A 24,758-nucleotide genomic window follows, 5' to 3' on the forward strand; every position below is an offset into this window, starting at 1 on the left:
CGCATCAGCCCGACTGAGCTTTACGGTGTCTTCCAGATTATTGTTCAGGTTTGATGGCCCACGGCTGTGTTGGTTCACTCTCCCCTCTCCCAGTGGAGCTGTTTGTTGGCCACGACAGTGAAAAAGCTCCAAACAAACACTGTATGCACTCTACCTGCTCCAAACAGCAGTCTGACAAAGATAGAGACGTGCTGGAGAATTGAGCAGCAGCTAAACAGAGATGATTTCTAATTGCTGGAGAAGAAATCAGAGCTGAAATGGGAAAATTGGGCAAAAATTCAAAGCAGGTGGATAAACACGACTGTAAATGAATTCATGTGGTTGCATGTTTAAAATTTGTGAGTATTTGCGAACAGGTTTTTTATATCAACTTTAAACATAATAGCATGACTGTTTACAGCTCCGCAGCCAATGAGGATTTGTTTTCACCCTCGTCACATTTCTAGCAGGATTAAACAAAAACCACTGAATGTGATTTCCACAAAACTGGGCGGAAGGATGGAAGAAAGAGCTCATTAAAGTTTGCCATGGATCCTTATCATTGGAGTAAGGGAATAACATGTGCAATTTGGTGTAGATCCAAATAAAAATCTGGATCTAGTGGATTTAATTGTGCTCTCTTAGGGGGACTGGCAGATTTATGAGTGGTAGGTTTCAAACTGAACTTCTTGTCGTCCATTTTCTCACATATGCATATATATGTGCATATGACAGCTTGGGTGTGTGCATGTGCAACAGTGCATGCTAGACTCTTCCATTTGTCGTGTGACGAGTTGTGTCAGGCTGAAACAGACGTGTGAGTGCGTCTGTATCGCATTATGACACAGATGAGTGTGTGTCATAAGGGAAAATGCAGTGTTCTGGACATCGCGCCACATTGAGCTGCAATTGCCCATGGACATATAAACACTGTAGATCTATACACATTACGCCCGGCTGTCAGTTACTTCCATCTAATGAGCTACAGCCGGAGAGAAATGCATGGATTTATATGGGGCTTTATGCTGATGTTAAAATAATATTATAAAATTTGCACAACTGAAAACAAATGTGTGTGTGTGTGTGTGTGTGTACTCACAGTGGTTTTCTCCAGACAGTGCAGCAGGTGGTGGTGCTGGCTCTCTAATAGAGAAGTCGACTTACTTAACCGCTGCTCCTCCTCAGAGTTCTGTAACACACACACACAGAAACACACACAGACAGACACACACGCACACACACCCACCCAATGAGTACTCCTCCACGTTTTTCTTTTAGGATGACAGTAATCAGATGTGGGAGGTGCGCGGCCGGCAGCTGTCTCAGTACCTGATCTGAAAGGTTCATCTTGTATGGAAGTTGCTTCGGTTGGAGAGGAAGACAAAAGGAGAACAGACAGGTATGATTTTTAAGGGTGTTCATAGTTTGAGCGTGGAGAACAGACGGCCTTCAGGGCCACAGCGATGCCAGTCAGACACAGGGAACATTACCATTCCTACCCTGAGAGGCACGTCCCCTAACATCAACGGAGCCAGTGCATTGATCTGTGCTGGAGGGGGGACTTCTAGCACAACTCACCCCTAATGGATATACAGTATCTACAATTCATACAAGAATTTCCACTGTGGCATTTTGCCTCCGTCTCTGCGATCGCAAAGGCTGTAGCTACAGGCAACTTGTTAATGGCTTGTTTTCCATATTCCTTATTTTCTATGCTATGGCCCGTTTATTTGTGTGTGTGTGTGTGTGTGTGTGTGTGTGTGTGTGTGTGTGTGTGTGTGTGTGTGTGTGTGTGTATCTGTGCGTGTGTGTATCTGTGCGTGAACAAGTGGGTGATGTTTCTAGTTCTGTGGTGGTTGGATTACGAAACTCATTTCTGGGCAGTGGTGCGGTGAGTCAGAGAATAGGATTCTTATGGACTGTTGTGGATCCTCTAAGAAAGTTTAGAGATCCTACAACAACATCTAAAACCACATGCGATTGTTTATACTCTGCAGTTTGACGCTTGGATTTTTCAGTCCGTGTGTTTATTTAGTTTTATTAGTCCAATAAATCATTTTACTGCCGGGCCTTAGGGAGGAATTAAAGCTTGTGGAAAATATTTCCTCTGTGCGTATAAGAAGTTTTATATTCAGAAACATAAATCTTGATATAATAATACAACGAGGCTTTTAACACTCTGCTCTTCATTCACTCAGTTTCCCAGGTAAAATTCTAAAGAGATGCCTTTAGATTATTAAAATATTGCTAACACGATTTAAAATTTAATACACTTATACATCTAACATCTCAGCAGGGTTTCCAGGGGAGCTATCACACATGCAGTAGAGATTATTCTGCATTATTGTCATAAATATTGGCCATAAAAGCCTTGAGCTTGCGCTCGGGAAGATCAGTTCAGTATATTGCAGAATGCCGCCGCTGTTGCTTTCAGAAGTACAGCAATGTTTCACATATACAGTCTTTCAATGGGTTGCATCAGTCTTTCCCTTCAGAATCCATAGTTGAGTTGTTTATAAAAAAACAAAATATACTGCCCTGATCCTGAATGCACGACAGCACCGCCGGAAGGCAACTACAGCGCCACGTTTGAGGGATTTGTGGTTGCAATTTTCTGTTTGTTGGAAGCAGAAACTTCTTTGCAGAGAGGGTACGAGGCCGCTCACCTGTGCTCGCGCTGCACAGAAGTGTTTACGCAGAGTTATTTCTGTCTTTCTCTATACATACGACTGCATTGCCCATACCAGCAGTCTTTCTGGAGGCGGCTATGGCTCACCACCCAGGTGGCCGCCATACTGTGGTGAGTGGAAACAGCTTGATCGGCCGAGCGACAAATCACACTGAGTCGCTCTGCATGGTGCTGAAAATGCTGTTAGTAAATAGCAGCCTTAAAAATTACACTCAATTTGGACAACAATTAACGTTTGGTTGTGCCGGTTCACGTCTTCATGCAAACTGTTTTGGACACAAAGAGTCACCGCTGATGGACAGAGCTCGACTGTGGCAAATCTCTAAAACCCAACTGACAAACAAATGTGATAAAACACAGAAAACACATTAAAGAAAGAAATGAAAGGTGCATTTATCTGAGCAGACAGCGCAGGAGAGCGACTGCTCATGAATTTAAATGACTATCTCTGCAAAGAAGTGAAAAAGTCTTCAGATGCTGATAATGTTGCATTTAATTACTTTTGAGCTTTGGCTGCACAATGTGGAAAAGGGAGGAAACTATTTTCTTATTGTGTTTTCAATGGCAGATATTTGTGATTGTGATAACGACTTGGGGCTTTGTGCGTTATACACTAAAGAAAAACCTGCACTGCTCTGCAATGTAATAATGTTCCCTAATCCATACTTAATTATTTCATTTAAATTTAATATTGGCTGTGGTACTCTAAAGTAAACAAAATAAAACCACACCTTCTGGCTATGTAATCACATTAGCAATTCTTCTTCTCTGCGTCATATATAAAACAAACTACAAAAAAGTCCTTATTTATATAGAAATGTTAAACTTTTGCTGACTCCTGTCTCTTTTAGCACTTCATCAGTCAATATTTGCCGTGGAGTTTACCCATGACACTTTGCTTGCATATAAGATAAATGGAAACATCATCACTGCAGTACGTTGCCTCTTAACGCAATAGAGAGGGAGAGAGATGCACATATAGCGAGAAGGATGGGGTGGGGGGGATGAAGCACTTGTTTTTATTTTTGTGCCGTGTCAGCCCCAGGCCACTATAGTGCCTGTGAACCACAACATTTTGGCGATGCATGGAACATCCCTGAGTTGTGTTTACATTTCCTGCTACATTGCCCCAGGCCCGCTCCTCAGATGGGCAGCTGGGCTCGGGATGCTCACATTATAAAAATGTCGCTCCGACGATGAGATCACAGTAAGCTGCTCTGATGGGATGCCGGGCGCATTCTAAGAAGTGATAATTAGAGGATGGACAAGCGCTGGGCCCACATCCAATTACTCAGAAATCCTCAGAACTTTTTTTCCAAGTGGTTGCAGATGTCAGGCTTTCTGTGTCGTCAGTACAGAAGACGTGAGAATGTGAGGGTACCGCGTGTGGCTGACACCAGCGACGCATCGGTGGTCTTGGAGGCTTTTCTTACCGTGAGCTCTAGGACTTCGTTGAACAGGCCGTTGCGCTTGCTGTGGAGGAAGGCGTTGGAGCTTCCCTCCTTAGATATTCGTATCCTGGCCAAGCGGGCTTTCTGCAAAGAGAAAGAGACAACAGAATCCACCTGTTAGTCAGTCAGTGCCTATACCGTACGACCATGTGCCAGAACGACTGAAACATCCCACTCATTTGCCACAGGACTTTCTCGATGCTTCATATTTTAGCTGTGATCTTATAGATCAAATCAAACATGTGCTACTAAAGCATTCACTGTTATCTCCTGTAATATGTTCACTCTAATCCCCTGCGATACTTATGAATGATTTATGGCGACTAGACGTCAGAACATTCATTGGGTTGAAAACCAGCTAGGGAGGCAGCCAGGAGTGGAGCAGGTAGGAATTAAGCAGCTTAAGTGTCATTCTGTGTTCAAAATAGAGAATTAAAATTATTTGGGCTGTTTTATGTGCTGCTTTGTTCAGTAAATGAAATCACGGCGTCCCGGCCCATAACGCTCTACAGCTTCACACCTGAGCCGCTGTGCAAGCGTCGGCTGAAATGCATCTTTACTTATCAAACCTGTACAGCACAGTTAGCGCACAGACCAGTCTCTTTTTCCTCTCCTTTTCTCTCACGCTGTCAAATCTCTCCTGTGAGGCAACAGGGATGAAGAGGAGAAGAGAAGGAATACGAGGAAGGAACAGTGAGATCTTTAAGCATCAGTAGCTTTGACACAGTGGAAGGATTCTGCTGCAACATCCTGTAACTGAAACATGCGTGAAAACGTCTGTGTACAAAATCCTGTGATGAAAATGTGTCACTGTACCCAGAGCGGCTGCTCCTACAGGACAGTGTAATCACTTATTTCTCGAAAGTCCTGCCATTTTCTCATCAAAGTCAACATCTGTGTGTCGGGCTCGGTGCAGCTACAGCATGTGTGTGTGTGTGTGTGTGTGTGTGTGTGTGTGTGTGTGTGTGTGTGTGTGTGTGTGTGTGTGTGTGTGTGTGTGTGTGTGTGTGTTTCTGTTGCATCGCCTTCTGCAATTTAAAAATAGAATGATGGATTCATTGAAGGGAAATTGCTAGCAGGAGAATGTGAGCTGTGTTAAATGATGAGCAGACACACAGCTCGTTTAGTAGGGGGCCCCATGCACCGCTGGGGGGTTAATTGAGTGTGCGGATGTGTGTTTGCACATCTGCATGTGTGCTAAAGCATGCGCGCCACGTCTCCATTGCTAAAATTTCCATACATATACATATGAGCCACATAGAGTGCAGCAGAGGTACCTGGCTCAGTGAGAGTATGGTAATGTATGGTAATTCGAGCTCATCCCCGGACTTGAGTTTCATTTACAACATGGTAATGTTTGTTGACCCGCAGGTAGCTCACGCTGGGATTTCGTAAAGAGGAGCAGGGGAGATAAACAATGCCTGTGAACGCACATGTGAAGAGTGGCCAATCTGCTGCGCTCTGGAGCATCGACAGCACAAAATCAAGTTTTACTTTCTGCTGTTCTCCTGTTCTCCTCCATCTTTCTGTCTCTGTTGCCCTCTCTCTGCTTGGTAAGTTCTCCCCAGCTCTGTGTGCCCTCGCACTCTAACACCTATGTACGTTTGTGCTGGCACAGCAATCCCACAGGCCTTTGGGGTGACCCCTCTTCATGTTCTGACATTGTGTTCAGCCACTGGGATCGTCTCTCTGGGGCCACCACGCAAACAGGAGCGTGTGACTGTGGCGATGGTTGCCAGGCAGCGCAGGGGTAATGGAGGGGATGTTAAGAACATGTCCTGCTAGATTGAATCTACTTCTGCAGTTCTCTGATAGGTTCCCGGGGCCTCTGGGACCCAGGCGCTTGTGTCTGGGGCCCATCTGTGTGTCCTTTCAGGCAGAGCCCCCGCTCGACAGATTGAGCCGGAATTGCTGCTGAAGCATCATTGAGAGGGCAAAGGAAACCATGGACACAGGCCTTTCATTAACACCTACACATGCACAGAGGACCATGTGATAAGTTACAAGGCACTGACACACAAAGCACATCGAGGGAAAAGTGCTCTATCCGTGTTACCATACAGAAGAATTGGAGTTTTTCGCTTACCTGCAGTCAAATATAATCTGAACATATTTTTTAAATGTATTTCTACTCATATCAAAAAAACATGAACAATATGCATGTTCGTGTTTGTAGGATCGATAAGGAGGCTTTGCCAAGGAAGCTGGCATAAGTAAAAAGTAGGCAGCTAATTTGATGTCTATAGCAAGTTGCTGTCTTTAGGCCGATTCATTAATCTGCGTTGAAGCTAGGCTGTAGATACGCACGTAGCCTGCACACGGGGCCGAGCATTCATGTGCGTAGGTGAGTGTGAGTGGCGCTGCAATTACACAGCTGAAACACTAGAGGTGGTAGAGTGTCAATGCGTGTTTTCCGGTTTCTGGTCCGCTTTTATACAAATTCTCTGGCATCTCTGTTTGCTTCGGAACAATGGCCAGCGTTACTAAGCGGATCCTGTTGGAGTTGATAGATGTTGAAGAGCATATCGAAGAAAAGAAAGACGTCGTCCGTGTTCGTTCAAATTTTGTGTCATTTTGGTTTAAATAGGATGGTATCAGCTCCCCCACAAATTGCCCACTGGGTTTGAGAAATTGAGATATTCTTGTGTCTTTAAGGAACAAAGATGGCATTGTTATTAGTTTGTCTGCTTTGCGCAGGGACCTCAGGACCGGATTGTTCAGACGGAAGGTACTAGGATTTCTGAGCTACCTCGTTAATACAGAAACAACAGATCAGAATTTCAGTTTTTCAAGTGAATACAATACGCTTCCAAAGACTTTGACTTAGTAGCTTTTCAAAATTCAAAATAATCCAACACCGGCTGGTGATGAGTGTGATGCTCAATATCACTGCTTGAAACAGTCCAGATGTTTTCACACTGACATGAGCCAGTAAACTGATCCAAACCCTGTTCTTCCTCTTTGTTTCTGTTCTTCCCGCCACAGAGCCACAGTTTAGGATCAATCACACTTTACGGATTATAGCTATAGGATGCAAGTCTGCACAAATGCTTCATTTTAACATCATGTGCCTCCAGTTGCGGGATCCTCAAATTATAAAAAACTAAAAACGCTACATATCCACTTAGCTCCCATGACTTCACCGAGCATTTCCAGGGAGTTTTGTTAGAAGTAAATTTTTTCCTACTTGAAAGCAAAAGTTAAAAAATTCACAGCACCTTGTGAGCTGCAGCCTTGTCAGTCTGCCTGTATAGAATTTGGATGAGTGAAAAAGTGGAGCATTCGAGCTGCGAGACCAGATTAGGTTCTGCCTCAGGCCTGCCTTTGAACCATACAAGTGAGAGGGGAGAACATCTGATGAGAAAGCCCCCCCACACACACACACACACACACAAACACACACACAAATGGCCACGGAAGAGTCTCATTTTGTTCTGCACCTGCCGCTCAACTGAAGAGTTGCTTTTATACATGCTGACATTTCTGCCACAAGCAAATAAGTCAGTAAAATCCTCGGAGGTATGTCGCCTTATGATAACACACACTCACAGAAAGAAAGAGAGCTGAGAGAGAGAGAGAGAGAGAGTGGAGAGAACTGAGAGAGAGAGCTGAGAGAGAGGGAGAGAGAGAGAGAGAGAGAGAGAGAGGGAGAGAGAGAGAGAGAGAGAGAGAGAGAGAGAGAGGAGAGGAGAGAGAGAGAGAGAGAGGGATAGAGGAAATCAAATCCTCCGGCACCCCGGACCGGCGGAGACCTGCCTGCCTCTGTAGGAAAGGCGGCTTAACCTCGGACTAACACCACTCAGAGACAAAGACCTTTGATCATAGAGAAAAGTACGGACGAGCTGCAGCCATGTTGGTATTTAAGATGTCATTCTTAAGGACGGCACGACTCTTGACCCTCCTCAGTGAAGTCCCCTGTCAACATTCCTCCATCCTTACGCTTTGTCTACTACTTTTTTTTGCAACGTGCAGACTTTATTGATTGTCTAGTTGGGGGGAAAACACTCTCAGCAAGAAGTCATCTCAACCTTTTGACTTCAACCTTCTGAGGGAGGGCGAAAAACAATAGTGAGATGATTTAGAGCAAAGGGAGCAGGAGGAGGGGTGGTGGTGTGTGTGTGTGCGTGTGTGTGTTGGGGGGGGTTGTTTTTGTTTTTGTTTTGTTCCTTCCATGTCAGCCTGGAGCCAGTGTAAAGCTCATGAACTGCAACGGACGGAAATTCTGTTATTTACTAATTTTGAGGACAAAATTCAGTCGCTCCATCCGCAGGAAGATTTCATATCAAAGTGGCAAAAAAGGACAATGTAGTAAAATAAAGATGGCAACAGAAATTTTCAATGAGACAAGAACAACAAAGGGAAACAAACAATGCAGAGCTATAGATTCTGCAGCGCGACAACAGAGGCTAGATTCATGATCAAAGACTACAGTATACTCAAGGGTAGTTCACATCATATGTGTTTCACTGAATTATAGAAGACTCCTCCATCAAACAAAAGAGGTTCCACTCCCACGTGAGAACCAACCGGTTTATGTAAATGGGACGGACACATTTCAAGGTACAGATCATGAATGTTGCATCAGGAAGTCACAGCTCTTCGGGAATTAAACATATGTGTGATCTGATGACAATGTCAGAGGGATGACACCGTTTGTCTTTGTCTTTGCCTTTCAAAACATTATGTCCCTTAATATGTTACAACGCACTAATTTAGGCTTTGTTCCTACGTTGTAACACACATTAGGCGAAAACATTTCGTAACTTTAGTGTCTCCCGTGTCCCGTATATGAAGTTTAAAAAATTGTAAAGTCGCAAAGTTTGCGAACTTCCCCTGCTCATGTTATAAAGTTTTCAGTGCGGGGCAGAAGTTTCTATGGAAAGGACTAATGTTATATTGAAATAGGTGTGTCTTTCGCATGTCATCTACATGCCCACGTGATCGCGCTGTATTCTCACATGGGCTCACTCCGACACTCTCCAGAGTTTTCACCTTGGGGCTGGCAGAAAAAAACTCCAGAGAATGTCCAGAAAACATACTTGTACATTTGCGTTCTCGCATACAGCCTGATCATTTCAGGATATTAGCCGGAGTTTAGTGCGTGTCTGAAAGCACCTTAAAAGATGTAAATAAAGCGATAGTTTCATAATGAATGAGAATAAACAGTTTCTTGGAATAGAATTAAAGCGTGAAGAACAAAGTTCAACACTGAACTACAAAATCTAAATCTTATCTGCAGTCGGGAGCTCACGTTGAAATGTTGCATCAAGCACGAATCCAACTTTACGGATATATTTGCAGAGGCAGGAGAACAGATCATGCAGCCTACAATGGAAACACTAAGCAGTTCAGCTCATTTTAATACCACTCTAATCCTTCTCTATCGCTTGCCCTTTGTGCTTCTCCATTTAAATCCTGCCCTCTTTAAGGTGCAATAATCTGAATTTGTAATGAGACCTACCTGGGGATATCATTGCCTGTATGCAAATAGGCTCTGCAGAGCAACTAAAGAGTCCCCCCTGCAGATCTGTGTTTCAGATCACTTAAAGACACTGAAGACTGTAGAGAAACAGGATGAAGAATACGTCCCAGCTGTAGGTTCAGTCTGGCCACACAGTGACTTGTGGTGTCACCATGTATCTCTCCTTTGTACAGTGAGACACATCAGGTGCTGTCCCTCTTGCACCACCCAGATGGATGGATAATTGTAATGGGAGCCCAGAACAGCAAACAATTAGACCTGAACGAAGATGGATGTGGATGGGGCACAGCGTGTAAGGGGAGTGGGGGTGAACAGAGAGGGCCGGAGAACGCAGAGGGAGCAGTGCTGCACTTTCCACCCTTAATAATTCCCCCGCCCTCTCCTCCGTCTGCTCTCCAGTCGTCGCTTAACTACTGTGAAAGGCAATCTTGAACGGCTGTCCGATTTTACTCTCAGTTAAACATAACCTTATTCTAAGAAATGGTCCGAGGAACAATGGATTTTCTGTGAAATACAACCACGTGCAGGTAATAAATGCTGAGCACAGGACGTTTTGCTATGGTAAATGACCAGTGACACTTGCTAAATGGTTGGCTTAATGGCTGAGAAGGTCATGTTTGGTTCAGGTTATGGAGCATTAAAGAACAGTGTACATTATGTATAGGGTAGTAATGGGGTACTGAAGGATATGGCATGTCTGAATAATGCTTGGGTGGGGCATTAAATAGTTGTAATTAGCCAATGAAGAGCAGCCCATACAACAATAATGACTCTATCATCACCAGCCACACCGAGGTTACCATCCTCATAGTGTGACATACTGTCGTCTGCCCAGCTAGAGTCCAAGAACATTAAATTAATATGAGCTGGGCTGCACTGAGCTGAACACATGTCAATAGCAGTTGCTGCAAAGGGCAGTAAAATCTATTTCACTGGTTTTATATTCTACAGTAAGCATCTCGAACCATGCAAGCTGCAGCAGCATCAAATCTCAGGGTAATCCACCCAATAGCCGACAACAACTTTTCGGTCAAATCACAAATATCAGCTTCATGGGGGTGAGCAGGAAAAGTCAGGGGATGATTAAAGTTATTAGGATTCATCCTCAGGCAGCCATGAGTACAAGGTTCATGGGAATCCATCTGATAGTTTTTGAGATGTTTCAGAGATGGATGGACTGACGGCTTTGTGTGCTGTGGAATGAAATGAGCCCTTTCCGCTAACAACCTCTCAAGCAAGCACGATATTCAGCCTAATTCAAGACATACTCACAAAAGCTTAAATGCTAAGAAACACTTGAATCTGTGGTATAATTAAAGACAGATTGCATCCTCCTAAATATCCTTAAAATGTCACATTTGCAAACATACAGCTTCATCATCCTTGGCACCTTGATTTGCCGTGGGTATATCCGTCTCAAGGATCAAGGTATCCAGGTGGAATATCACCATGAAGGCAGTAATAAAGGGTTTGAGTCATGCTGTTGTAAAATGGAGAAAATCTATCCGCTGGATGTATGGGTGCCTGAGCAAACAGCTGACCTCACCGCAGGCAAACCAGGGAGGCATTCAAGTGCCTGAGGGAGTCGTTCAGTGCAGGTTAATGACGACAGCACCGTCATGCTACGCCGGCCAGTTACTCGGCGCTCCTGGAGGTGTGCACGTCTGGTACCGAGCGGCGTGTGGAGAACACACAGGAAGGTGGAACAGACTATGGTCGGGCCGAAACTGCCAGGAAGTGAGGTGGATGCACACGCGTGTCTAACCCCACACACACTCACAGGGATGTAGGTCCATGCAGTCAAACAGATGCACATACATATAAGCAGATGGACAGACACACACAAACACCTTCATTCCAGCCAGCACCTCATCTGGGTGATGGCTATTTCAGGAGAGAACACAGCATTAGGACACACTTTGCCTCCAGCTCTCCTTCCCTTTCTACCCTCCCCTTTGCCTCCCCTGTTCCCTCCTTCCTTGTCACCGCTCCTCTCTCTTTTCTGTGTCAACAGTACATCAGTATATTGGTTCCAACCTGTTTTCAATCCAGATAATTCCCCTAACTTTCCAACGCTTTCCCTCCTGTCCACCGTCCTCCACTAACCCGCCCCCTTCTGCGTCCCTTTTCCTTGCCACACACTTGGTTCCTTTACACGGAGTCTTTCTCGGCAGACAAGGTTACGGTTAGTTAAGTCTGGGCGGCGGTCAGGCCACGGTCAAACTGCAGGGCTTTAAACAGATTTAAACTACAACCAGCGAGCATGTGCAGAGATGGATGGCAGTAATCACAGAGAGGGGGAGATGGGGAGGGGGAGAGCGGGAGAGCGGGAGAGGGGGAGAGGGGGAGAGCGGGTTGGGAAAGGGGGGATGGAGAAAGAGCAGAGGAGAAGAAAATGAGCTCGAGGAGTGAGAAAAAGCTTAGAGGTGCGATGAGAGCAGGCAACAGTCTCCGAAAATATGTGTCAGTGTGTGCATGTCTGCCAGGTCCAAACAAACACACTACAAACTGGCCTGGCCTCAAACCAGCCCAGAGTTGTGTGTGTGCCCGCTGATGCTCGTGGACACACAACAACATTATTCTTTTAAAGGTCTGAAGCAGGGCTCCACAGCGTGAGCGTTTTCCTCGCAGCTGAAAAACTGTAAAATGTATTTAGGAGCATGTGAATAAAAAGGTATTATATATATTTTTTTTCCTGCCACAAAAAGGTTGATGACCCAACAACAATGACAATGTGATCACGGCTCTGAACCAATGTTGATAATAAAAATAAAAATAATCTGATCCATCAATCAATCAATCACTCATATTTTATTGGTATAGCCTATATTCATAAATAGACCAAGAAAATGTCAGACAGAGATGAAGGGAGCAGTAATGACAATTGTTATTAAAGGTGTTGCCAATATTGGTTGTATATGTGAGTAGGTATGTTGTATATATATGTAAACCTCTGTTGTGGTTGTTGGTGTTTACAACTAAGCGCTTTTTTTCTAGAGGTCAAAGTTTCCTATAAATCCAGGACTTGTTTGGCCCCGCCCACGTAGATGAAAACTCACCAAAGGGAACACTGATAAATTGTGGCACATACCGACAGCCTATTTGTTTCTGTGAATTGTAGCTGCAGAAAATAAGCTGTGTTAAACTCTCCCCCTCTAAACTGCAGGATTCTTTAAATGCACACCGGTCACACGCTGCGTCACCCACCACCACAAGTAAATTCTACACCTGTGGGAAACTGCAGGGGTGTTTATTTTGTTTATGCAGCAGTTTAAAGTATAATTTATGATATAACTATAATATAAATACAGTTTGAAGCAGAAATAGTTTAAAACTTACATTCATTTTTGTATTCTGATTTAATCCTTAAGAAAAAGATATTATTTTATATATTTTCATTCGGCATCTTTAGTCCTTTATGCGCTCCCTGATTTAAGCTCTGTAAAAGCTGAACTATTTACCTGAAGGAAGATAAAGATCTTTACTCCTTCCACAGATAAAACACAAGTTTACATAATCCATCTGTGCATTTGAGCCTGTGTGGGTTTTTGTACTTAGAGGAAAATCTCCTCACAAGAACAAACCGACAGAGAAAATCGTGTGAAGAGAGGAAATGCTGCTCATTTTGAATTCTTCTGACGGGCATTTCAGGGTTGAGATTTTAGGATAAGACTGGCCTCAGGATAGCAGCTCTGCAGTTGAAGAGATACTGTGGTTTGGAAGAAGTGAAATATTTTTTGTAAATATTGAACATTCAAAGATCTGCTAATCGGTTTCTCTGAGACTGTTTCCTGATCATCTTTGATCAAGTTTTGATTTAAATGTGTCATGACTCTAGACTTTAACTCGTTAACTCTGAGATCAAGAGTTTTGGGGATTTTTCGTTATTTTGATGATGGACTTTTTGTTTATTAACTCTTCCTGTGTTTCCTTGTGTTTAGGTTTGTGTTCAGTTGTTTCATTCTGTTCTGTGTTTACTGTTTTATTTTGAAGTTTCTACTCCTCCTGTGTCTCTGCCTTAACTTCCTGTCTTTGTCCTGTTTCCCACCCCTATGATTGTCTGCACATGTTCCTCATGTGTTTCACCTGAGTTCAACCAACCCTCCCTTGTGTATATAAGTCTCTGTGCTTCCCTTTGTCAGTTTGTTGTCTTACGTCATTCACTTTCAGATCCTTCGCTTGTGAGTCTTTGTGTTTCCTAGTGTTTTCCATGTTTTTTCACTTCAGCCCTTTCTGCAATCCTTTTGATTTCCTCCCAGGTGTTTTTCTGTTTATTGGACTTTGGGTTTTGTAAGAACCTTGCCTTTTATCAAAGGACACTTTTTGTTACCTTATCTCACTCCTGCATTTTTGGGTCCACCTGCTTCTTAAACCCTGACGAAATGTTGCTGAATCCTGATCCTAGTTCACCTCAGAATTTTTTTCCAGCTGAGTCCCACTCACTTTAAATCAATTAGAAAACAACTGCAACTTTAAAAATCATTAGTAAAAATTATAAATAACTATTTATCAGATAATTCATGTTTATGTAAAACCTCTTTACCCATAGTAAGAAGCTGATTGAGAAAATATAGTGTATATTTTAGTGTCTTTTAATAGTTGTCGCCTCACAGTTTGTCTGCCAAAATTTGTTGCTGTGCTATGGAGCTGATAAATAGCCAGAAAATGTTTTACTGAATGTTACAATGTCGCAGTGGATTTGACCTTTGACCTTTTGGATACATCACCACTTCATTCACCCTTTGTGTGAAACTGTGTCATGATTCACAGAGGAATTCTTGAGGTATTCTCAAAAACATGCTTAGTGAGGTCACAGTGACCTTGACCATTTGTTTGGGTCAGTTGCGCTGAAATTCCCTCAAGGCGTTCCTGATGTAGCACATTCCCAAGAATGAGTGTGAGGTCCACAACAACAGAATGAATTCCTATTAAAGTTGGTGGAAGGAGGCAGTATGGGTCAGGGAAGAAGTCTTCCCATCTTGATGGGGATTCCAGTCAGGGGGTGGATCAAGGAATTTCTTTTCACTTTATTTAACTTTGTGAGGAATCTTTCAGCATTTTTATTGATTTCATGGATCTTGATAAAACAAATCAGGCCCATTAAGGAGATTGATATCCATAAGTGTGTGAAATTTGGTGCAGCTTGATTGAATATAAGACGTTCTTAAAGTAGATCAGCCATCAATATCTTGACAATTTTCTTATTTTCTGCCTCTCTATCTTATTGAATCTCAATCATTGAGCTACATAGAATAAAAGTTTAGGTTGCAAACAGCAGTAAATTCAAGCAACACACCATTGTTGTCGGACTCTGAGTAAAGAGCAAGTTTTCCTCTAAAACTCAATGATTAATGCAGCACAAAGTGAAAAGGTCAAGGTATAGGTATGCATGTCAAGGGACGAGGGCCATTAAAATGTGATGATACTCATTGAATATGTATAACACACATCCCGTTAATGGGAATGTACTGGAAGTGAATATGCATTATACACACATCATCATTAGTCTCAATGAAGATATGAACCCAGTGTAGTCCCTCCATCTGGGGGGAAAGAAACGACGTCAGAGCTCCCCTCTGGGCTGGAGGCCTGGAGGTCCGACCCTCTGGGGCCCAGCTGAAGGTAAATAAAACTGTGTTCACCTGCATTTTCTGCGCCCGCCGCTTGTCTGCTCTCTGGTTCTGGTGATAGATGCGACTAAAGTTGGACACGATGACGGGGACAGGCAGGGCGATTACCAGCACCCCACTCAGAGAGCAGATCGAGCCAAAGATCTTCCCCGCAATCGTCTTAGGAACCATGTCTCCGTACCTGCAGGAGGTGAAAGGAAGAAAGAGAGAATGAATTTAGTCATTGTCTTTAATTGTAGCTCATCCTCGTAGCCACACACACACACACACACACACACACACACACACACACACACACACACACACACACACACACACACACACACACACACACACACACACACACACCCCATCACCGGCCCAAGTTCCTGCCCATTCACTCTTCTTGTACAAGGCTTTCATGTTTCTCTTTTTAGGCTTCTCCATGAGTTCATCCCCACCAGAATAAAGCTTGACCTGTGAACCCCATCCCGCCCTGAGAGAGAAAAGAGAGAGCCCCCTAGCAAACCCTCTCTCTGTCTGAATGGAACAGTACACTCATTCACTGAGAGTAGATATACTATTAACCTTTAGCGAGGAGAAAGAGGAAGGTATGGTGAATGCCAGGCACATTTCCCAAAAGCCATTTAGCCCAATTCGATCTGAAATATTTGCAAGTCAAAAGCAATCCCATCTCCAGCTCAAAGACAGACAACGCAATTACAGTAACAATATTAGAAATCCCTTTTCTTCCCAAGGAAGAAGGAGCACTGCAGGAATCAACAGTGGGGGGGGGAGAGACGGGAGACATATGAGAACAACTTCAAAAGCTAAAAGTGCGTGACTTAAGTTGGAAAAGCAACCTTTATATCTAATGGTGTTCATTTCCTATTCATGAGTAAAAAGAGCAGGTAATTTGTTCTTGTTTTCCAGCTAAATAAGAAGTTCGACTGAATTTATTAGAACCGATTCAAAGTCAGACTGCAAATAAGCCTGAGACAAATAGCCTCTAGGCAATACGGCATTATTCATCCTGCTAGTACATAAACAGACACCTCTGTCTTTCTGTCCTTCCTATACATTCCTGAGGATTTGTGAAAAGTGCAAACAGGAATAAAGACAATTTATGTCTGTTTCATTTGGAATTGATAGCTTGATTTAGCTGACAAAACTGTATGTAAACACAATTATACATATAGGTACCATTCTTATTAAACCAAAAGAAGATTATAACATTTATATAAACTCACAAATGGAAAAAAACGTGTCTGATCTCATATTTATGTGCATTTTTTCCTGAATATTCCACTTTTCCCTCGATCCTTCATAAACGTTGTGACCCAGTGCGTGACAGATGGAAAAGCACATTTTCACATGAATACTAACAACACCAGGACGGAGCAGCATTTGGCATTGGCCCCCTGATGCATCTGTAATGTATATTATAGGCCCCTATAGACTTGGCAGAGCACAGATCTAGTCAATCAACATGTTACTGCTGCCAGGCACGTGTGCATATGCAAAAACTGACTCCCATGCATATGCAGGGATACACAACTGGTATGTTGAACATGTGGAGGTGTAAACTCACATCATATTTATACAAAGTCTTAAAAATATATAAAAACCCAAATCTTCATAAATGTTAGTGCTGCTGTGTTACATTGGGTCCTGTTTAAGCAGCATGTTTCACAGCAGTGAAGTAAGCCTGTTTGAGTGGTAATGACATTAAACAGCAAGAGGAACGCTTTCAATGCCTGAAATGTTTTTCAAGTATGCAGAGTCTTGTATATATCAAGAAACATGTTGCTCATCAAATTCATTCACTTTGACAGATCACAGAGAGACGCACTGATTGTTATTTGAAGACTTGGTGCACAGTCCCTCTGAGGCTCTCCGTAAATGAACAATAATCCGCTTAAGAAGTTGTCACGATAGTGGCTTCATAATCTAATTAAGCACTTCTGTCACAGTCCGTTGGAAATGGTAAAAACGCACAATGGTTTAATGCACATACGCATGAACCACCAACACACACACACACACACACACACACACACACACACACACACACACAAACTCATTCAGTTCATTTTGGAAAAGGAGTTGCAGCAAGAGATGAAACCTCATCCTCATTAGTCACATATTTTGGCAAATACAATCCCAATATGAGGCCATTTAAGTGAAGGGTGGCTTTTGCATCAATAAAACAAAGCACTGCCCACACACAGTGAACCGCTGGTCCATTGCCATAACTGAGAGGATACTCACAGAGAACATTTGTCTCTTCCAAGAACTTTAATGGCCTTTTTACCCAAATTAGGCAATAACAATGCTATCAGTGGTACAAAGGCTCTATCACTACCAAACATTTCATCTCCTCCCCTCTTCAGAAGATGTTTCCATTAGGAGAAATTAAAAGGTAATCATATTCATCTGCAAGCCTTCTTTAATGGGATCCTATCAGATTGCCAGATAGAGGCCCTTCTCTCCGAATACTACAGTCAATTTGCGGCTCCCATTTAGTCGAGCTGGTCCATCTCTGATGATACCATCTCTGGGCCATTATACGTGGCACCGAGATAAAGCCGGGGCTCGCGTACATTAAAGAAAGAGAAAGCTCTAATAAGTGGTGTGAGGCTGCGCATGTGCGTGTGTGTGTGCATGTGATAAGCGAGGTTAGATGTCATTTCTCTCCCTCCCGCCTGGATTGATGCAGAGGCTGTTTCTGACTTTGCGAGACGACAGCGAAGGTGGTGAAACAAGCTGGAGGTAAATGTCTCAGAAAGGAAGAAGATGGATAAACAGAGGAAGGACGTATACTGAAGGATGAGATATTTACTCAACAGATGTGCACCCATGAGTTTTTTTTTCTCTCCACTTGCTCCCACACTCAAATATGACTATGAGGTTCAAATGCAAGGTGCATGCGCAAACCCTTTACACGCATGCACACACACAACTACACACAAACAGGTCAGGTGGGCAGGTCAGTCCTCGGTCAGTGTTGTCACATCCCATCAAAGGAGGGCCGGGTCTCTGCGGGTTATATTAATAAAGTCTGGGAAGGATAGATGGAAGGTTATTGAGTAGGACTGAGGACTGAGTGCTCTTGTGAGGGTACGTGATGGATGGACTTATCAGAGATGGTCTGAGGGCTGACAGACACACAGATTTGTGATGATGGCCGGTCACGTCATGTCAGGTCATGGAGTGCAAAGCTCATCCCCTCACATTCTGTTTTCACTGATCCACCCAACCGTCATTCAGAAGTAACACAAAACAAATTCTGTTCATACACGTTATAAAGAACTTTTTATTTTCCAGTACTACATCCTTGAGTGTTCATCGTGGTCATGTGTGTGTAGTCGAGTTGAGTTTGTGATTAGGTTGCACAATTGTTGGACGAGCTGAATTTCCCCACTGGCCATTTGGTGTTTCAAAGATGCATTGGTGCGAACAGTTTCTATTACATTCAGGGGGGATATACAGGCAGTTTTGCCAACTTAGCACATCTGTCGCTAGATTCACTGACTTTTCAGACCCCTTCAGTACATTTATTTTTTTACCCAAAACGGTACCTTGGGACAAATGTGGGGACTTCTTGGAAGAAATTATCGACTTTCAGTAGACAAGCAACACCTCTCTTGGCATCTACTCAGTTCACTGAGTGGCCGACGGGTGGAGCAACAGTTTGTTACCCACATGAAGGCCATGTGCTTCGAGTGGCAGACAAAGGCTGCTTGTATGCACTGCAACCCTGAACTTTTCCACACATTACCCGGAGGGGCTGTATGTGTGAAAATGTTCCAACCAGCTTATTCAGACATTATACAAACCAGCTTCCTGTAATGTCTGATTGAATTAATGTGGAAACAGATAAAGGGCTGAAACCAATTAGCACGTCATTAATGTGCTAATTGCGGTTCCAGAAAAGTCTTCAACTACGTCCTCGCTCGACCATTCACAGTGCAGCTGTACACTAGGTTTGACCTCGTCCCTGTTATTGTATGGGTAAACTAAAAACTGCAAAACAAGATTGAGATTAACTGCTCTGAGCTGAGTAAATATTGATTGCTGGAAATTGTTTTCACTTTGTGGATCATAAACCGCTTTTATGTATGTACGGCAAGATCACATTGCCATATTTATTGATAGACTATGTTCAGGATAGGAAACTTCTATAAAAAGGGAAGGAGGGAGAGAGAGAGCGAGAGAGAGAGAGAGGCTATAAAGTATTGAAGGCTGGGTCTCCATTTACAGACCCAATCCCATGGGATTTCTCTGCAATTTTCCCCTTTTCCCTTAAGAAACAGCCTAAGTGATTCAGTTTGGACCACAATCCCTGGCGGTGAATTGAACCCCGAGAGGACTTAATTCACCTACTGCAGGTGGCAGTAAATTCAGTGTTAGTGAGTTGGTTTGTGTGTCTACTTCATGTGTCACGTGTATGTGTAGTCTGTATGTGTGTGTTTATAGCAAGAACTCAAACACAAAATAACAGAAAACAATATGTGCATGTTGAGCGAAGAAGCTCAAAGAGCATCGCTTCTTTTAAGGAGGTTCAACATGGAACAAATGTAATCATTTGTAATAATAATAATCTTTTTTTAACAAAAAGTTATGGCGTTATCAATGAAGCTAAAGCAAACAGTGGAGGCTGGATGGGGATCACTTTACTTGATCAATATCCAAAATGATATTATAGATTTTTATCTACTTTTAAAATTACAAATTCATAAACATTTACAGCTGAAATTACTTGTTGGATGATCGATTAGTTGACCAACAATATATACAATATCAAAAAATGCCAAGTCCCTGGTAAATGAAAGCTTCTCCAATGTGCGTTTTCTGCTTTTCATTGCCATGACAAAATGATTAATCAAGACAATAATGATCACATTAAGTGATAATGGAAATAATAATTATAAAACTTGAATTTGCAGTCATCATCAAGGTCAATATCTAACATTGAGAGAGTGTGAGGTTTGTGGACACTTGTGTTGAAAGTTGTCATGTGAACACAAATACAAGTATTAAGGGCAGCCAGGGCACACTGGTCGCATATTACACATATCAATCCACAACTATTACATTGCATTACATTTCATTTAGCTGACGCTTTTATCCAAAGCGAATTACAATAAGTGCATTCAACCATTAGGGTACAAATCCAGAAAAACAAGAATCAAGAAAGTACAATTTTCTTCAAGAAAGCCAAACTACAAAGTGCTATAAGTAAGTGCCACTTAAGTGCTACAAAATTTTTTGTTTAAACTATTTTAATTTTTTATTCAAGGTATAGTCGGAAGAGATGTGTTTTTAGTTTGCGGCGGAAGACACATAGATGATATCTTGATGTGTGTGTACGGTGCTCGTCAGTAACACAACTGAGCAATTTGGGATCTAACTTGTGCAATTAATAAAAAACTCCCACAGCTGCCCTGCTGTCCATCAGTCCTTCAGAGGCACCTTTGTTCATTTGAACCATTCTGAATAGGAAGTATTGTTCGGTCTATATTTAATCCCGGAGGAGAACCTTGACCAAGGTCTTCAGTTAACAGCAGGTTTACTGAGAGATTTCAGCACCATGGAGAGCTACTGTAGCAAATGCTCAACTCACATCACAAAGCTAAAAACGGACGTCTGTCTGAACCACAGCTTCTTTGTTAGTAGCCTGAATGACTTTAGCTTTGCAGACTACTAGTGAATGACAAACAAATATAGCCACCATCTGCCATACTGTATTTCTTTAATAACAGGCTGTAGTGTCCAGGGCTTGTTGATGCCAACATAAAGGTTTCACGTTATTGTTATTCTGAATACATAGTATTGACATTTTTGTTAAAACTGTATCAGCTTTAATTCACAGTCTTAACAATACAAAGGCACTGCTCTCAAAACGCATTCAATGTTTAATTATTACCTGCTGATCCTCGATGTTGGATATCAATATCAGTTTTGCAGACTGTGCAGAACGCAGGGTGGGGAAGTCTCAGTAATTTATTGTAATTTCTGCAGCGTTATGGAAAGTAAACAACAACACAATGCACACTGTGAAAAGTCACATTTAACCATCTGCAACACTTGAGCAATATGATTTACTTTGCTAATCTAGCTGGCTCCGGTCTCCTAAAATGACACGACATCTTTGTCAATCATCCCTGCTTGCAAATATTTTATTTTTAGGAGGGTGATGGCAAAGGGAGCAAAACATTTTTAGATGAAAACAAAGCAACCTGCAAGTGAAAGACAATCGTCCTTCTACAGCGGTGTTGGGACATGATAGAAAGAACGTCAAGTTGTTCCTTTTCTGAATGAATTCTGATTTCATTTCGTTGAAAGATTCTATGATTAGCTTATTAAGATTTAGATTTATTTGTTCAATGCTTCTATTCCAGACCACATACAGACATTTCATTATGTACATGTATTTAGAATTAGCTTGATAACTTTAATTATTTGATCAAATAAATTCAGAATATGACATTATCATTATGATAATATTGCTCTAGACTTAAAATGGATGAACTTTGATAAATGGTACCTCAGCGTATTTAAAAATTCATATCCACAGCTGAGGTCGATTGAAAAAATTGTGTTACAACAGTGGCCATAAAAGATGATGCCTCATAAAAATATCCATAAGTAGTAACCGAGTTCCATTTTTATTGGGAACCTGTCACAGGCCAATGAAGTTTAGCTCTTTTGGATTCAGCAGAGTGAAAGATTGTCTCTCCAGGCCTCTAACCCTCAACCATTCACCCATCTGTACTCTCATCTGACATTTCATGGCCACTCACTCAGATGGAAGAAACTCTGATGACACATTGCTCTTCGGGGATGGGACAACTATCTAAAATCACCACCACAAATGTCATCGCAGGAGAGGAGGAAGTAAGTAGGTGGAGAAACAACAGGTAGGGAGACAGAGAGAAGAAGATAAAGAAGCGAGAGTACAAGAAAAACATTACATATGAGAACAGCAGAAACAAGATTCTGATAGTGTCAATGCTAATAAGCAAAGGGGAGAATATGTTTGGCTAAATATGCCGGAAAATATCTCTTAATGAGGATGAAATCAGATACACTGGAGCTACAATAATCTCAACTCTCCTGCTTAAAAAGTGTCCTTACTGAGAAAGTAGAAAGGGTTCAAGAATAGTACTTCCGTCTGAGATGATCCTCAGTACAAAAACAAGGTTAGATAGAGAAAACTTTGTGGTTGTTATGAAAAGCCACATTACAGGAGGATTACAGACACTGAGAGGAGGAGATGACTGCTGAGTTCCTGTCATAGAGCTTTGCGGTTGGATAAAGTGGCTTGTTCCCATTGCAAATCTTTGTTACAACTGATCTTACATCTTGTTTATGCTTCTAGTATTTGGTGCAGCAGCAGTAATATGTTTCCTCTTATGGAGCAAACAACAATTATTCATCTGTGCTAAATGGTAAAAGAACTATTTCACAAAACTCTCCCTATGAGCCGTTGAGCCAATGGAAATGTACACCTGTTGATTTGCTGAATTACATCTACTGATTCCAGAAACCTTTGTCTGTTTGTGTGTGGAGAACTGTGCATATTACCGGTTTCACACCGGTTTGACCCAAGTGTCAGATTTGGTGCGATTTGGACAAGTGATTCATTCAATATTGATAAGCGTTGAATAAACAGGCAACCAGTGCTGTGTAGCAGCAGCAGCAGCAGCTGGGTCTCATCAAAGTAAGTGATGTTGTCACTACCGACAACAGTGCAGTTCCCAACAGGTATGTTCATAATGGGCACTGCTATAGTCAGAATAATAAACAAAAATCACATGTCAGTGTTTTCTTTTTCATCGACACACAAAAGCTATCACACTTGCAGGACTCTGGCTGAATCCAACCCCGTAGTCTTTCAGAATGTGCCATGAGGCAGACATATGGGTTATTTCCTGATTTACATTTGTCAAAGGATGAAAATGGGATGGGAGAAAGAAATACACAGATAAGTTGATAAAGTGAAGGTCATTACTCTCACACTGCACTGCACACAGAGGAAAGGTCATTATCATCACTCACTTCCCAACCAATCACACAGTGAATCACACTGAGGAATTGCCACCATTTCTCCATAACGCACATCCAGGTTGCAACATTATGACTTGGAATGGACTAGAGAGGCACCAATCTGACATTTCAGTCCACATATCGATACCGAGCTTGAGGTTCCAGCCGATACTAAGAACTTATCTGAAACCAGTGTTGTCTAATGAGCTGTATATGCCTCACAGCATGGGAGAGACTGTGATTATTACTTAGTCGTTGGCCTCGCAAAAGAAAGGTGTCGCTAGTTGTTCTTGACGTGCTGTGCAATAGCGAGCCACTATTCATTGGCAAATTGTTGATGAACAAAGTGGAGAATCTGGCAGCTAAAGACTTTAGGACATGGTGGAGACCAAAAAAGGAGCAAAAAGAGAGAAAATACTAGACTCAATTTATCAGACACACAGTAAAGTGACTCCACATAAATGCTGATGTTGCTCGGTGTCTGCTAACATTTTAAGGCAACTGTCAGCCAACAATGTTGCCATATAAACTGAAACGGTAAAAATAAGTCAGTGTTGCGTTTATAGCTTGTTTCTGATGTGCTGTATTAACGGAGGGTTAGAGTTTGAATAGAAAATATATTTTGGAGTTTTTATCTCAGCAACTGGTGGTTAGCACTGGCTTGCACCAGCAGAGCTCCACCCACTCTTCACCCTATTAAAAAAAATGTAGCTTCTCGTGCTCCAGAAACTTAGAGCAGCGAACGGCAAACTCAATTAACATGTTTTAGGAAAGCTACATGTGCTCTTAGAGATGTCGTTTTTCTAGAAGAGTCCCATTAAGCAGCGTGAGGACATTAACTTGCCAGGATGTCAGTGATTAATAGCCAGAGAAACTGCGTGAACCTTTGCTCATTTGTGTGCGAGCATGTGTGTGTGTGTGTGTGTGTGTGAGCGTCTGTGTGCTTCTGTATGTATGTGCCTGTCTTTGTAATTAGCGATTACCAGACTGCTATCAACAGAACGCCTCACTGACTCCACTTTCAAGAGTAACCAGGAAGTGCAAACACAATTACCAGAAGAGAAGGAGCATAAAAACATTTAAATATGAATTACATCTGAGATACAAAAGTCCCTGAAGCTTGCACTACTGCCTGCCTGCACACTGTCTACTTCACAGAAAAAGTACTACCATTAAGACAGATGTGAATCTGCACGTGTGCACACATACATGCACATGGTAATTTATAATCTGTAAGAGGGAGGTTATGTACACAGACTTGATAAAACGCATGTCTCTACAAGTGCTGGCTTACTTTCAAGCCCTCGAGGGTTGATGTATGGATAAAACCAGTAATGGCTGTTGGTAATTGAAATAGGAGCCCATCTATCTCTGTGAGCTAGGGTACACTGAGCAGTGTGGCAGAGGAGAGGAGAGAGGTGCTGGGGCATAGTTACCTTGATATGCGGTTCAATTAAGCGGCTGACAGGAATTAACAGCACTTTGTTGAAATAACA

The 24,758-nt window shown here is 42.4% G+C and overlaps 1 protein-coding gene across 3 annotated transcripts in view; it reads right to left on the reverse strand.

The window, feature by feature from the left end:
* kcnd3 (potassium voltage-gated channel, Shal-related subfamily, member 3) overlaps positions 1 to 24,758 on the reverse strand; it is a 98,978-nt gene that overhangs the window by 2,798 nt on the left and 71,422 nt on the right. For all 3 annotated transcript variants that reach the window (XM_035159727.2, XM_035159726.2, XM_035159725.2), the window contains 4 exons: positions 15,244 to 15,412; positions 4,102 to 4,203; positions 1,309 to 1,341; positions 1,079 to 1,168 (listed from right to left, as the gene is read on the reverse strand). In XM_035159727.2, coding sequence (XP_035015618.1) covers positions 1,079 to 1,168; positions 1,309 to 1,341; positions 4,102 to 4,203; positions 15,244 to 15,412 — 394 coding nt within the window. The remainder of the gene's footprint in view (positions 1 to 1,078; positions 1,169 to 1,308; positions 1,342 to 4,101; positions 4,204 to 15,243; positions 15,413 to 24,758) is intronic.

The sequence above is a fragment of the Hippoglossus stenolepis genome, chromosome 6 (genome assembly GCF_022539355.2).
Source record: "Hippoglossus stenolepis isolate QCI-W04-F060 chromosome 6, HSTE1.2, whole genome shotgun sequence".
NCBI lineage: Eukaryota > Metazoa > Chordata > Actinopteri > Pleuronectiformes > Pleuronectidae > Hippoglossus > Hippoglossus stenolepis.